Source organism: Triplophysa dalaica, chromosome 4 (assembly GCF_015846415.1).
Source record: "Triplophysa dalaica isolate WHDGS20190420 chromosome 4, ASM1584641v1, whole genome shotgun sequence".
NCBI lineage: Eukaryota > Metazoa > Chordata > Actinopteri > Cypriniformes > Nemacheilidae > Triplophysa > Triplophysa dalaica.
In genome coordinates, this window is record NC_079545.1 from 7,873,353 (window position 1) to 7,889,211 (window position 15,859).

Sequence of the window (15,859 nt, forward strand, 5' to 3'; positions counted from 1 at the left end):
TGCACGCGTCGTCACTTTCCCATGTGAAAATGCCGGAACGTGCTTGCTTGAGTGGTAAAACACTGGGCAAAATGAATGGTTACAATATCAGGAAACGCAATTCTGCGCAACATTTGAGTGTCTAAGAACACCTGATTCCTTTGTAAATCATAAGGTAGTTGTTAGGATCACCGTCTAGTCCAGCTGCTTGTAGTTTCAGCAAATAATTGCGTGTTTTAGTCCTTTTTTGTTCCTCCTATTGAATGCATCCATTTTGCCTTAGTTTTTCCACTCAAGGGAGTGTGTCACTCACTTGGGAAAGCGACATCAATGCTTCCCTCTATAATCCCCTTTAAAACTCTTCTTAGAAAACGGCGTTAGGCTGTTATAAATGCATCTTAATATGACACGGGAGCGATACAAGACCCTTTCCCATCCACTGAAAAGAAGTTTTGTCTGCATTCACCCCTAGTTAACTAACATGAGTTGCTTATGCTAACTCCAAGAACACATATATGGATAGTAAATATAAATAAATGAAATAATTTTATCATAAGTTAAATTAAATGGTTAAGATGAGTAATGTAAAAGATTTTAATGACATTTTTACTTGAATCCTCAAAGAAATGTTCAGGTTATTTTTCAGGTTACTGTCAATTACTGCTTATTTTACAAGGTGTCTTCTCATTTTCCTTGGATTCATGGAGTCATTTACCAATTTTTCACCACAGAACACACATTCTGGACTTTTCTTGTCCTTCAATAAAACCTCAATTTAAGTAGGTTTTGTCAGAGCATCTTAACATTTACTTCATTTCTGATGAAGAATCACTGCATTAACGTTGTAACGTGTAATGAATAAGGCGGGAAGAGAACCGTGAGGGAACGAGAGTGATTAGTTTCAGCTGCACGTTGCACTGGTCTCGCATCTCTCACAGAGGAGATCGGAATCATAAAAGGACGAGCAACAGGAGTGTAGGACGAGAGAGGACCAGGCCTGAATTTTTTGTTATGTTTTATTATGTTTGTGTGGCCGGCAGTCGACCGTGAGGGAGCTGTCGGCATTCTACTTTTGTTTTGTGGTTTGTTTATTTTAATAATAGTTGTTAAATGTTTGCTGGTTCCCACCTCCTTCCTTACTTGGAACTGTGTTGACAACTGCTATTTTCTCTGCTATTTTTCCTTTTGATTTTTATGTTGTAAGTTCGCAAGGGCATCTGTCATTTAATTATAGTAATAAATCAATGTTATTGTGTACTCCAGACGCTGCTTATAAATCTCACTTTGTTAACATGTAAACAGTCTTCCTAGGGATTTGAACGCGCGCAAAAGATACTGGACGCCTAGGGGCAAGTCAAGTGAATTTACGCCCTGAGCAGCCGTTCTCCTTGCACTCACTTATATTTGAATCGGACTCAGCAATTCATCATCGGTGTTGTACAACGTAGCTGGATGAACAAAGGATGTACATCCCGTGTTAACTTGTGAACCATGTGTTTGTTCACCTCTTATGAAATGAATGAACCCTGTTTATAGCAAAACTTTATTACATTTCGGCTTGATGATTTCCCTCAATAATATTCTGTTTTCCTGCGTTGTTTTCGCTGTTGCGTTCTCGGAAAATTACTGTAATACTGTTCAAAGTAGGGAAGGAAGTACGCGGGAACCGACAAACATTTAACAACTTTAATAAAATAAGAAAACAATAGAGTTAAGGTCTGACAGCAACCTCACAGTCGACTGCGGGCCACCCAAGCATAAGTAAAACTTAACACAGCAATGTCCAGGCCTTGTCCTCTCTTGTCGTACTCTCCTGTCGCTCCTCCTTTTATGCTACAGATCTCCTCCGTCGTTCCCTCATGGCTCTCGTCCCGCCTTGCTCGTTACAATTACTTTGAAAGCGAGTGTGACTACTTATTATTCTGCTTTTTTATCTTATCTGAGCTCAGTCCGTGGCTCATAAATTACAGTTTGTTCAAAATGCATCTGACAGATTATTGATTTGAAGGAGGGATAAAATAATCCCAGTATGAGCAAATTAACAATGGCTATGGGTTACCTATATAATTTAAGCCACTAGTAAAGTTTTTTTAAAATCTTAAATGGTCGCTAAATAGATCTGTCAGATCTTCTTACTCTTCATAAACCAGTAAGAATCCAAAGATCTGATGATAAATCACTGCTCAAGCGAAAAGGTAATCGGGCCTTCTCAATAGCCGTGCCACGATTATGGAATATCTGCATTTAAATCTTCTGTGCCAAAAAATGTCCTTAGATTGGCGTTTGAGCCTGATTAAGTGGGCTTTGGCGAAGTATTCTGGCATTTGAGTCTGATCAAATAGGATCAAATAGGATGTACATTTACATTTACCAGACACTTTTATCCAAAGCGACTTACATTGCATCATCCTATAAATTGATATATAGGTATGTGCAATCCCCTGGGATCAAACCCACAACCTAACAGTGTTAATGCAATGATCTTACCACTGAGCTACAGGAAAGCTACAGGAATGTAATATTCATAATCTTTTTATTTTCTGTTTCAGATTGTGTGGTGAACTTTGTAATGTGTTCTTTTTTGTTTTATGGTTATTGGATGTAATGTACAGCATTTTGGGCTGTCCTAGTGGCAGTAGAAATTTGCTATATAAGAAATAAACCTTAATCTTCATCCCCAAGTCATTTGTCATTAGTTGAATTGAATGTGCTTGTGCTTCTTGCCACTTCTGCACAGAGTAGACACAACAAGAGGCGATCCTGAGTTAGGAAAGACCTCACCATCACGGGCCCATGAGGGAGATAAACTGTTTTTTAAACTTTTTAAAAAAATTGCTTGATTTGCCGGTAGTTGCTAAAGAGCCCGGAATAGTGACTTAATCTAGTGACAGTTGTTTTGCGCACCCCTGTGTGTTTGTGTATGTGTTTACTTGGATAGGCAAACGCTTTGCCTAAAACAATGCTGTAAAACAACGTAGAGATTTTTTGAGAATTATGAAATAGTTTCAATTTATTTTGAAACTATAGCAAAACTACAAATTAGACTATGGTTGGCTATGAATGGTAAACACTGTACCATCAGAATTGGCCCATGCTTAAATAAATAGTTTCTTTTATACTATTTTAAACTTTAGAGACAAGCACTTTCCAGGAATATACATAGTTTGAATGTGAATAAAATGCTGTCAAACTAAAAATCTGCATGGCTGTGATTTGGCCAGAGGCACAAGGCTGCGGGCAATCACAACCATGCTGACATAGAGTCATGTCAAGCGACTACAAGAGATATATTGAATTTAAACAACAATCTGACTGCACAAGTGTGTGGATAAATCAGAAATAACATCTGAGTGTATTTAAAACCCTCCATTTATTAAAGGAACTGGGGAACTACTTTCTCCCGCCACAAATTCCAGCCAACCATATCATTTAAACAAACCTCCATGACTAATTCCAAATGGTCACGTCTTTTATACTTGCGCTGCTTCAGTGAAGTATTATTAAAAAGAATGAGGCAGGACGTGATTGTGAAAGACAGAGAGAGACTGCAAAAGGCAACTCAAAGAGAATGTTTTATCCCCATTGAAGCTATGTAAAGCACTTTTTTTGTTATCGAAAGTGCATCTCGAGACTCTTGCATCCCTAACTGTAATTTTGAAATGATTCCTGAGTTGTTAATTGCTCTAAGAAACACTTCCAAATGTTCATGTGTTTTACAGTTTCATAAATAGATAGATTTGCTTGGCAGAGTGATACAAATGGTGAAAAGGTTCCCCTCATAATACTTGTGGAATATCGCATGGAATCACCTGTCACGAAATGACCTACTCTGCTGAAAAAAGTTTTTCACTGGATTTGTTGTAATAGTTGATAACATCAATTAACGTCTTTAAACGTAAAGGTCAGCAAATCTTTCAGGGACCATGAAAACGTACACGTAAGAGGCAGCCATAGTTGCATTTACCCAACTATGACGACCTCCACTTCGCAATTGCGGAAGCTTGGAAATGTCCAATGTCTAGTGCTTCTAGAGATGGTAACTTCTTGAGTTTGATTCATGTATGATTCTTGTTTTTGGGCATTTGTTATTTTTTTTTTTAATTTCATAGTATTATTTGTATTGAGTGCCATTTAATTTAATTTTATGTATATGTAAACTTCGTTAAATAAGATGTATATTAATTGTCTGTCTTTTATATTGTCCGGCCATTTCTGATGCTTTTTGTTTTTATCTCTTTTTTATCAATATAAGTAATATATTCCCATTATTTTCTTAGCTGTATTCCTCTTAATGACATCTCTGCCACATTCTCTTCTGTTTTATGTTATTGCACATTCTGCTTATTTCCACTTTTTCTATTTATTAACACCACAATTTTTCTCACTTTGCCCTCCACATCTGTCTCATTAAACCCTGCTTTCAATTCACCCCCACATTCACCACTCACTCCGGGATGCTACTCTCTCCTCTCCTGCCTCCCATCTGCTCTTCACCTTAGCCGGATGTTGTGGATGTGAAGAGTGGGGGTGCTCAAATAGTGAAATGTGCCAGTCTGCGGAGAGTAAAGCAGTGAGTCTAACTCACTTTTCCTTTCAGGTACAGGACATTGCTTCTATATATATATATATTTTACATCACTAATAAGTCATGGGACAAACAGTTCCACAAATTCTTTGCTGGTAACTATCCACTTGTTAAGTCGTGATGTCATGATTGCCTGAGAATTCTGTTCTGGGTCTGAGCTACTTCTGCATCTTAGTTCTTAGTCACAAAACAATACTGAGGTGTCATTCTACTGCTAGTAGAAGGATAAAAAATGGCTACAGCTAGTAAGGTAAATCATAATTATTAGATCAATTGTAATGGAAATGTATGATGACAGTACATGACTGTAAGGCCCACACAGTATCTAATATCACCATCACAGTCAAAATGGGACAGCCTAATAAAGACAGTCTAAATCTACAAAACTGTGGCAACATTTCCAAATGCTTTGAAGATCAAAAATACAATGAAAAATATTTTAAAGAAAAAGAATGCCAATTTAATATTTTATTTAAACATAATACGTCCACATTTTTACACTCAAAATAGTCTACTTCAAAAAGTGTTTCCACAAAAACGTTTTTTATTGTAATTTTACATACGACTTTTGGCCCTTGGTACCTGTGTTTTGGACGTAACGTGAAATAAACCAATAAGAGTCTCATCTCCCATTCCCTTTAAAAGCCAAGTGCTCTTGCACCATGGTGCATTCGCTATTTTCATGGCGGAGTTTGCAAGAGCTACTACTGAACGCTTCTCCAGAGGGAAACGGATCTCGCTCACAAGCAGACCATCTACGTGACAAGCCGGATATTTATGCACACAATAATGATCCTTTTTATTTGAGTCCTTTAATTGTTCATATTTAAAAATGTTTGTGTGCTGTTGCACCTGCATGTAAAATAAGCAGAATGTTCCCGGGTTGTGCACCTGCCTATAGGCGCATATTTCTAATGCGCTCTTTAAATAACAAAAATATATATTGCGCCACTGACTTTAGACTTTAGACTTTGAGTTCCTCAAAATAGCAATGGTTGAACAATGCGCCTGAACACATCTCTTTTTACACCAGCACGCCCAGGGGTGCACAAATGAGCGCAAGTGCATTTGCTATTTAAACAACGTGGCGCAGGACGGGAAAATTATATTTTCGTTGGGCTGAAACTAGCAAAAGCACTAGCGATAAGGCCTCTTGACTTTGATGTTTCTGTATTTGGTTGTGTTGTGAGTGTTTCCAAAACGTTTCTGTATTTTGTTGGTGTGCAGTGCGTGTCGAACTCATAAAGATGTTATCTGACGATGTCATTTGCTGGTGTTTTTCTTTTTGGATGGATCAATTTTGTTGTATAACGGTCAAAACTACTGTTAGTTACATTCTTTAGCAATAATTATGGTAGACATTCCAGTCGGATTGTGCACATATTTATTTAGGATAAGAAATCTGACGTGGTTGTGTCACTCTAATGTCATACCTTTTAGAAAAGAATTTGGCAACTAAATGTGACAAATATGACGGTTTATTTTTCAGAGTGCAAGATCAACATGAATAATCTTATAACAATATTTCATCTCATTAAAGGTATAATAACAGCGCACTGCACAGAAAGTCATCCTTAGGATTTAATTCTTAATGTTTGGATTTAGATATAAAGTCTGCCCTCTTGTTTAACATGTTTATACCATTCTTTCTGGCATCCTCTATCCTCTGTTTATTGTTGTTAGTTGTTCATATCTTATTTTAGTAATTATGCAATGTCAACAAGCTCTGTGATGAAAGATGCTACAAAAAAGATTCAGGCTGGTGCTTTTTCTATGGTTCCTTCTCCCTGATTTTTGATAAGCATTTGGTGCCAGCTGGGTTGACTCTCAGAATGAACCAAGATTATTTATTGAATTAGATTTTCTCCAATGTGTTAACAAAACAAAATGTCCTATATACCTATTCTAAAGGACTCCGCGTGGAACAAAGAAGCAAGAAGAAAGCGATGAAACAGGCAATGGAAAATGCTCTCTAACGCAGTGAATAAACAACTTGTAGCACTTCACAAAAAAAAGTGTATCAAAGAGAAAATAACAGTAGAAGTGAATAGTTGGTAATTGGTAGAGGGGTCCCACTGGCAGTGGGCTTAATGGATATAGCCTAATTCCGTACAGAACCTCTTCATTTATCAGTTGATACTGAACAAGTAAATGCATTTGAAAAATGTTTCATATGTTTTTACACAAAATAATTATAGAAACATGTGACCCTGGACCACAAAACCACTCTTATGGGTCGAAATTGAGATTTTTACATAATCTGAAGGGTAAATAAATAAGCTTTCTATTGAATGAGTTGTTAGAATAGGACAATATCTGGCTGAGATGCAACCGTTTAAAACTCAGCAATCTGAGAGTGCAAACAAAATGAAATATTGAGAAATTGATCTTTGAAGTTGTCAATCACGGGCACTGTGATGGCCATCCATTTACAAAAATCAAGTTTTTATATATTTAAGGTAGGAAATTTACAAAATATCTTCATTGAACATGATCTTTACTTAATATCCTAAAGATTTTTGCCATAAAAGAAAAACCGATAATTTTAACCCTTACAATGTGTTTTTGTCTTTCACAAAAAATGTTCCCGTGCTACTTAAGACTGGTTTTGTAAACAGGGTCACATATTACTAACAATTTTTTCATTGAGTCTTTCCTCTGTTGTCCTTTAAGCACCACTTCGAGCAAATGTTGAAAAATTGGCCAGAAATCTCCCTTTTTCCTGGCATTTATACTAGTGTAAATGGATTTACTGTGGGAAATATACCCCCAAAAGCTGACCAGTAGCGAGGGGGATTTCTTTTTTTTCTCCTATAAATCGATTGAGAAACAGAATTGCAGTGTGATCATATTTTGCCGTAATCATGTCAGCTAGTGATGCTGTATTTTGTCAGAGATTTATGTTTAGTTGGTAAACTAAAACTCTAATCACCTCAAACTAATATAATTCAGTTTTAAAAGTAAATGTATGATGACACTGTGCCCTATCGTAACCTTTTTTTTCTTTTCCCTAACCTAGGTCACCTACACCCAAACCATCCCTCACTGACACATGATGGACATCATATAAAGAAAACAGATCTACAGTGCTGGAAATAAGCAATGGATATCAACTATTAAAAAGTATCCATGTTACTTCACCAAGCAAAACATACACTAGAGACTAGAGGCATGATTTATTATTAACTGAAACCAAACAGAGAAAAAAGCATTTGAGAGGTGCTTCCTGTAATCTCAATATCAGCATAAAAAAGTGCTGTCGCATGGCCTGCCTTTATATATTGCACTAAATGCAAAAAAATACGAGACTCCAGTATTGTCATACTGCACGGACTGTAACAGAAGACCAGAAGTATATCTTTAAAATCTGGAGTTATTGGAAGTTATTTGGAATCACAAAAGCAAGTTTCAGTGAAATCCAGCAACAATTTCCTGTCTAACTAACATTCTAATTGAACCCTAGTGATTCCAAACCACTACATTACTGAAATGATTTCAGCGGTAGATATCCCTCTTGTCCTGCTTCTACTGTATATGTGTAATATGCACTCAGATGTGAAACATGATGCTAATATTGGAACAGTATCCAATAATTCTGCCGCTGTTCCAATACTTTCTCCTAAATTCTTGTTAATTTCTACATTATATAATGTATTGTAAAAGTACAATTGTGTAGCAAATCTCATTTTTAAAGCAGTTATTTTAAAAGATGAGCTCCAGTGTTGCCTAAGATGTGCAGGCTCAAGATTTACAATTTGCCTTATTACAGTGTACATACATGTGTGTCATATTAACAACCCAGTCTCAAGGAAGTTTGTGGCTTAGGCACAAAAATTGGAATCTATCAATTGGTGTCAAGGACAAGAATTTTTATATTTTTTCAAGTCATCATTTTTGTGTGTCACTCAGCATGATTTCTTAATATCTTCTACTGAGTGTCAAATAGCCCGTCTTGTTAGCAGAGGCTGTATACACTGACTCTGCCCCCCAGTTTCCAACATTGATTTTAATAAAATTACAAACAAGCCCATAACATGTTAGTCAATAAAAAATAAATAAAAGGCATTTTTGGATAATGTTTGACATTACAATTTCCCTTGAGACTGTGTTGCAAATGTTTAATGGTTCCCTTAATGATCATACAAGGGTTGCGATATGCAAGTACAAAAGAGACTCTAGTTTATGAAAAACAATATGCCAGAATCTATTCTTTGAGAAAATACATAGGCAATATACTGTACATTCTACAGAAGTCATTCTACAGAAGTGGTGCAATATGCTGTCCAACCAAGTTCATTATATTTGACTTTATTATTTGGTCATAGTAATCCATAATTGTTTTTAACTATTACTTTTATTAAATTATTCACTGACTGTGACAACTGAAGGTGTGTAGCCCCTGTAGCATATGCTAGCCTACTTCTTGTTAGTTGTCTTCTTATTAATATTAAAGGGAAAATCAATAAAAGTGATTAGGTAACTGACTGTGTTTGGAAGCCCTTAGATGCTTGACAGTTTGACCATATATATGCTACAGGAGTCCTTTTGCAGGAGTTGTGCAAAATGCTGTCCCATATAAAAGTTTTAAAAAAGACATATAGGCACATCTAAATTAAAAACTTAATTTGCTATAAGAATTATTTTAATAACTTCACACTTTGTTAAATATAGTCGTTTATGTGTTCTACTCTATTGAATGGAATGTGTCCCCCAATCTAACCCTCTAAATTCGACCTAAAAATATAATGATTTAATTTTAATTAAGGAAATAAATGAATTTCATTAATTCGTATGGTATTTAAATAATATGGTTCTTATTGCTCTTTCACTTTTTTTGTAATTTGTTTAGATAGGAAAACTGCTGTTCCACATTTTTTGACAATGGGCTCTATGCATGGTGGTGCATGACGTATTTCAGGTGAAAAAGGCAATGTAAAAAAATGTCAACCTCTTAGATTTTTCGTCTTTGGAATGACCAACATATAAAACTGCCATTTAAAAGATTAGGGTCACTTATTCAAACTTTAATAAATAATTGTAAACTCCTGGAACAAATGTAATGACTTGATGAACGTGGTATGACAAACAAATCTAAAAACGTGAGGACGTAAAAACTAAAAGTCCTAAGGTGTTATACTTTGATAAGTTTTAAGAGCATTAAATAGGTTTCCAGCTATTGTGAGCTTTTTTCTGTATATTTCTCTTTATCATTTGGTGATAGTATCCATAATTGTTTTTATTTTATAAACCTCATTACTTTTATTTAATAATAGACTGACTGTGACTACAAAAGGTGTGTAGCCCCTAAAGCATATGCTAGCCTACTTCTTGTTAGTTGACTTCTTATCGATATTAAAGGGACAATCAATAAAAGTCCCATGACCAAGTCCCATGATGTGAGGACCCTATTGAAGCTGCTCTGCTTATTAGAAGGAAAACGCCTTTGTTGCCATGCAGTGTCATTAATCCCTTTGAGAAGCACATCATATCATTTGAATTCAGTCAACTTTTATAGCACCACTTTTAACACTTGGTATCATGCAAACAACAGAATGTTTTAATATTAAATTGCAAAAAAATCCAAAAATTTTAGGGAAAACTATTTCCTAAATATGCAATAGTATGGTTAAACTAAAAGATGCCAGCAAAGTACAAAATGCAAGCAATTTTTTTAAATATGATATGAGGATAAACAATATATGTACATGCATGTGCAGTTTTTTGTGTTAAAGTGTTAAAATTACCATTAAATGTTCTGCTTGAATGTACTGTTTGAATTTGTTTATGCGTGACGTATTCACTTTGTTTTGCTTTTATGTGTTTTTTTATAACACTTTGGAATGTTTGGCAACTTGTAGCAAGAAATATAGCAACAATGTATCCATTATCTGTTTGCATTTGATCTAGTCCATCTCTGTACTTCATGGATACTACAACAGTACTCCATTGCTTGTATAGCAGCAGGAATTTGATCTTTAAGCTATAATTTGAAATGCAAAAGGAAACTATTTATACTCCTGTTTACTACATAATGATTTAAATACTGTATTAAGGCAATAGTATAATGCCTATAGGAATGCAAACTGCACACTTGCACAGAAAGTTTTTATTACATATTTTAACAAAATTATATTAGAATGCTTTGGACTTGCAAATATAAATGTATGACCTGCTGTTTGGGTATATGGTAAAACATTACTGTTATTGATATACTTACAGCATCTCTATATGGTGAAAATGTAGGAGCTTTCAAAATTTATTTATTTTAATTTATTTTTATGGCTAGGTCTTTTAGATTTTAAACCTCTATAAAGAAACATTGTACAATGTACACCAGCTCAAGATACATGTACATAATAATAAATAAAAACTCAAAATGCCTTAGTGTGGTCATTTTCTGATCTTATACTAGCCTGTATAAGCAATGTTGTTATATAATATTGTAAAGGGCGAATATACAAATAAAACACAAACGTAAATAATATTAATCCTTCATATGTAAATTCTATTGATTAAAACTATGCACAATATAAAGAACGGTCAATTTAAAAACAAATCAAGGTCATTTCAATGATATGATTTACAATAATCAACATGTTTAATTGTACATGGAAGTCTGCTGCGACTGTTTTGCAGGCTGTTTCTGCATGATATTTTGTACCGTGGGCTCATGGGATAGAGAAGCATCCCAAGTATCCATTGTTGAGTGTTTCAGAATCTGAGCATAACCAGTAAGCCATGCGAGAATTTCTTGCCTACTCTTTTATGAATGCTGATGATTTGGACATACTGCTCTGTTCACAAACTGTTTTCTCCTACAGCAAAAAGACATCTGGCATACATCTATTTGATGCCTGCATTCACATCTGCAAGACTCAACTGCAATGTCAGATTTTATATAGACATCTAGAAGACGTCTGTAAGATGTTTATGATTTAGAATGGATGTAAAAGTGCTCTTTCTGAGATGTTTAGCAGATGTTTATACACAGGAGAGTTTTTCCTTTTCTTCAGATCCTTAGAAGTCTTACAAACGTACATGTGGTAAGGAGTTTTTAGACACAACATTAGTATATGCACATCGAAATCTTGCGAGACATAGTCCACCACCCGGATATTTCTCACCTACTGTTTTATGAATACTAACAATTGGGACATTCTTTCGCCTACTGCCTCCTATATAGTAAGGAAGTATGTAATTCCGAATGCAGCCAATGTCAGACCTGCACCAAACTTCATGTTTAATGAGAGTCCTGGCCTGAAGAATTATCCACGTCAGTTTTCACTTATAGTCATAGCGCCACCAGCTGGCAGCAGGAAATGTGCATATTGCCCACCATTCACTGTTGTCCTAAAGCAAACTATGGGTGGTGGCACTGGTGCATCACCTCAATACCTACACAAAGTCTCTTTGGGCTCTTAACCCAACAGGAAGTCAGTTATTTAGAATTTTCTCAGCAAATTTTGTGCAGTTTTTTTCTATTTCCAGATGTCATACTTTAACAAACTCTTACTAGAGTTCAACATCAGGGGCCGTATTCACAAAGAATTATAAGGCTAAAAGTAGGTCCTAACTGGCGAATTTAGGAGCAACACCTAAAAATAATGGGCGTGTCACTCCCAACTTTAGGACTCCTAATTTTTTTCACTAAGAGTAATTCACAAAGCGTTCTAGCCCTAAAAGTAGCACCTAAGTCTGGGACAGCTTTAAAGAAGTCGAGAGGACTCCTAACTCACTAAGACCTATTCACAAAGGATCTTAAAATGGCCGTGCGACGCAGTGTATTGGAGACACTTAATGACACGGAATTAATACAAAGATACCGCCTTAACCGTGAGGGAATACTGATTGTTGTGGATCTTGTGAGGGATGCAATAACAGCGCCAACTATTCGCAACAACCCAATCAGGGCCGAATTGAAATGTTTGACAACACTTCGCTACCTGGCAACGGGAAAAATGCAATTGTGTAATGCCGACGATCTAGCGATATCCCAGCCATCGGTAAGCAGATCCATCCACCAAACCATCAATGCACTCTGTAGACCCAATATTATTCGACAGTTCATAAGTTTTCCTTTGGACATTCGCCAACTCCAAAGAAACAAAGCCAGCTTTATGGATATTGCCGGTGTGCCCGGAGTGGTCGGTGCTATAGACGGGACCCATATTAAACTAATTGCACCACGTCAGGATGAGGACGTGTTTGTGAATAGAAAGAAAACCCACTCCATCAATACCCAGATTGTGTTCGATGCAAACTTCACAATTCTCGATGTTGTTGCAAAGTGGCCCGGATCCACTCATGACTCGAGGATATTGATGGAATGTGGTCTGAGGCAACTGTTTGAGAGACATCATGTGCCAGCTGGATGTCACTTGGTGGGGGACAGTGGCTATCCCTGTAAGTCGTGGCTCCTTACACCTTACCTCCGTCCACAAGTGGGACCACAGTTAAATTACAATAGGTAAGTGCACATGTTGGCTATATTATTTAGATGCCATAATTCAATAGCATGACCACAATGTCAAAGCTTTTTAAAAATTATAATGGTGGCTCTTGGTGTTGTTGGTTAAATCAATAATGTTTACTGTTCCTTGGTGTATGTTTCAGAGCACACAAGAAGACACGCAGCGTGGTGGAAAGGGGGATTGGACAGCTAAAGCGACGTTTCCACGTTTTACATAGTGAAATCCGCCTTAGTCCAGAGAAGACGAGTAAAGTGATCACTGTGTGTGCGCTTCTTCACAACCTGTGCCGGCAAAGGAACATACCACAGACAGAAGATGGTGATGAGTTTGACGATGATGATGATGATAATGATGATGAACACAGAGAATTTGTTGATGAAGTGGAACAATGTGGACTGGCATTCAGGGATCACTTTGTCTATACACACTTTAGGTAAATAATCACATATGCACAAATGAGTAAAGACACATTTTTGCTCAATTTAAGTGTGTTTATTCCCTTTGCATTTTTGCAATCTTTAGAGTGTAATATTCAGACTTTAATTGTATTAGCCTCTCTTTTGCATCAAGAACCCTTTTCTGCCTTTTTAACACACGCATTTCCATTTTCATCTTCTTTTCTTTCAGGGGTGATGGCTTTGCACCAGCAGCAGGACTGAGGGGAGAGGCAGGTGATGGGATTGTGGAAGAGGAAGCTGGAAGAGGTGCAGTAAGAGGAAGAGGTGCAGTAAGAGGAAGAGGTGCTGGAAGAGGAGCAGTAAGAGGAAGAGGTGCTGGAAGAGGTGCAGTAAGAGGAAGAGGTGCTGGAAGAGGTGCAGTAAGAGGAAGAGGTGCTGGAAGAGGAAGAGGTGCAAGACGCGCAGGAAGAGGAAAATTAGTTGCATCTGAAGGACCTGGGTTTCCATTTGGCCTGTAAATTATAGCCTGTTAAACCACTTATAATTTGTGAACAGTTTTTTGTGTGTGTGGGTGGTTTGCACATAATGATATTTTATGTTCTTCATTAAATATCACCAAAAATGTAAGTATTGCAATCATTTCATAAACATAGCCTACCCCTCTATTTCCATTAGCAGCTGCATTGAGGGATCAGTTGCACCCTCAAGGCCCATTATGCTGGTGTCTGACCCAATGACACTATACACCACCGATGCAATGTGGCTCAGTGGCTTAGGTGCTGATCCTCCTCCTTAACACATACATGGAAAGTTTCACCAACTCAAAAGCATTGCCTACATAACACTTAAAAGCACACTTTAATGTAAGCATATTGTTTATGACATTTGTTTCATAATTCATTACATTCATGACAAGCAGGACGTTTTTAAAATTACATGAAACAATAATGATATTATTTATTTAATACTATATGCCTACCTGTTGCCATGTTTGCCCGTTTAAAGGCTGCAATCTCAACCCTCGACTGTGATTGTAGCGCATACCACCGCCTCTCGCAGTCGTCCGTGGTCCGCGACACAAGCGGGAATGCTGCATTGATCTGCAAACAAATCCTCTCCCATGTCTCACGCTTAGTTTTGCTTGATATTCCAGTGCCGAATTTCCCTTTTATTATGTTTTTTTTTTCCAGCACCAACTGGGCAAGCAGCAGTAACTGATCCTGCGTCCAGTTGGGCTTTCTTTTACGTTTTGGCGAGTTCATAATCCACCGTCATTCAACTATTACATTACTTCAATAGGAGCAACATTTCATTGCTTTAAGTAGTCTATTAAGGCTAATAGGATGTCAATTAACCAAGCAACAGTTAATGCAAGTGTCGTTTTTCATTATTAGGCAAGTGGCGGTTTTCATTAGGGTATTAAGCTACCTTGATTTATTTTAATTTAATTCCCGACTTTTCTATCTGTCTCTGCCTTTTTAGAATTACACTTCACTGGGGCCTGCACAAACATGTCATTATACAGTATATGCAATTCGATGAAATTACTGTGTAGGACACAGACATATTTAGATGTCGTGATTCCATGATTTGGTGCGTCTGTGTTATGTTCCGCATGATGGCCCTGTCATCTAACAACCAATCACCGTGATCATTGCGAGGAAGCTCGTGCCTGAGAATTGACGTCATCCATAGCAACGAAGACTCACTCTTAGTTTAGGAGTTGTCATTTTTCCTTAGTAAAAGTAGGTCTGAAAGGCGTTGTGAATAACTTTTAAGAGAAAACTCCTAGCTAAAATATTTTAGTGCGATTTAGGAGTACTCCTAGTGGTAAGATAAAATGCTTTGTGAATACGGCCCCAGATCAACATTATATTTGATCAGTCCAATGTTTTTGCTCAATTGTAAAGATCCTGACTTTTCATTGAAGGGCACTTCCGTGGCAGGCTTCAAAATTCTGGTATTTCGTCATGAAACCGAAGTTGTTATAATTTAGGCATACAATGTCCTATTTCACATTTTTAATAAGACCCCTTGCCCGAAGATGTCAACATGGTTATATATTAACTTATAGTCATAGCGCCACCAGCTCGAAGAAGGATCTGGCACATTTAAATAAATGACAGTTTTCATATAATTTACCTCCCTACAGTATATGCAGATTGTCCACTTTTTACTGCTCCTAAAGCCATCAGGTGTTGTGTCACTTGTGCAAGGGCTTGACCATCGCTGCTTGCAGCTTTATTTATCATTAGGGTCCGAGCACCAAGGTGTGGACCCCTAGTATATTTCTAGCATTTATTATTAGGCCGTAATGTTTTCTTAAACATTATTCTTTTTATGGGTTTTCTTCCGCCCTAGCCTGACAACATCTTTGTGGCAATATCGAGTTACATTCATAGCGTCACCTGCAGGCAACAGGAAAT

At 36.9% G+C, this 15,859-nt stretch overlaps 2 protein-coding genes across 2 annotated transcripts in view; both read left to right on the top strand.

The window, feature by feature from the left end:
- The window catches only part of ank1a (ankyrin 1, erythrocytic a), a 189,045-nt gene extending 178,101 nt beyond the window's left edge, over positions 1-10,944 (top strand). The window contains exons 44-45 of the mRNA XM_056745123.1: positions 4,479-4,576; positions 7,584-10,944. Of these exons, the coding sequence (XP_056601101.1) occupies positions 4,479-4,553 (75 nt within the window). The 3' untranslated portion in view covers positions 4,554-4,576; positions 7,584-10,944. The remainder of the gene's footprint in view (positions 1-4,478; positions 4,577-7,583) is intronic.
- A 1,379-nt stretch (positions 10,945-12,323) lies between these two features.
- Positions 12,324-15,822, top strand: LOC130419684 (putative nuclease HARBI1). The gene is made up of 3 exons (XM_056746589.1): positions 12,324-13,031; positions 13,178-13,468; positions 13,663-15,822. The coding sequence occupies exons 1-3, from the start codon at positions 12,328-12,330 to the stop codon at positions 13,949-13,951; spliced, it is 1,284 nt and encodes a 427-aa protein (XP_056602567.1). The 5' UTR covers positions 12,324-12,327; the 3' UTR covers positions 13,952-15,822.
- The last annotated feature ends 37 nt before the right edge of the window (positions 15,823-15,859 follow it).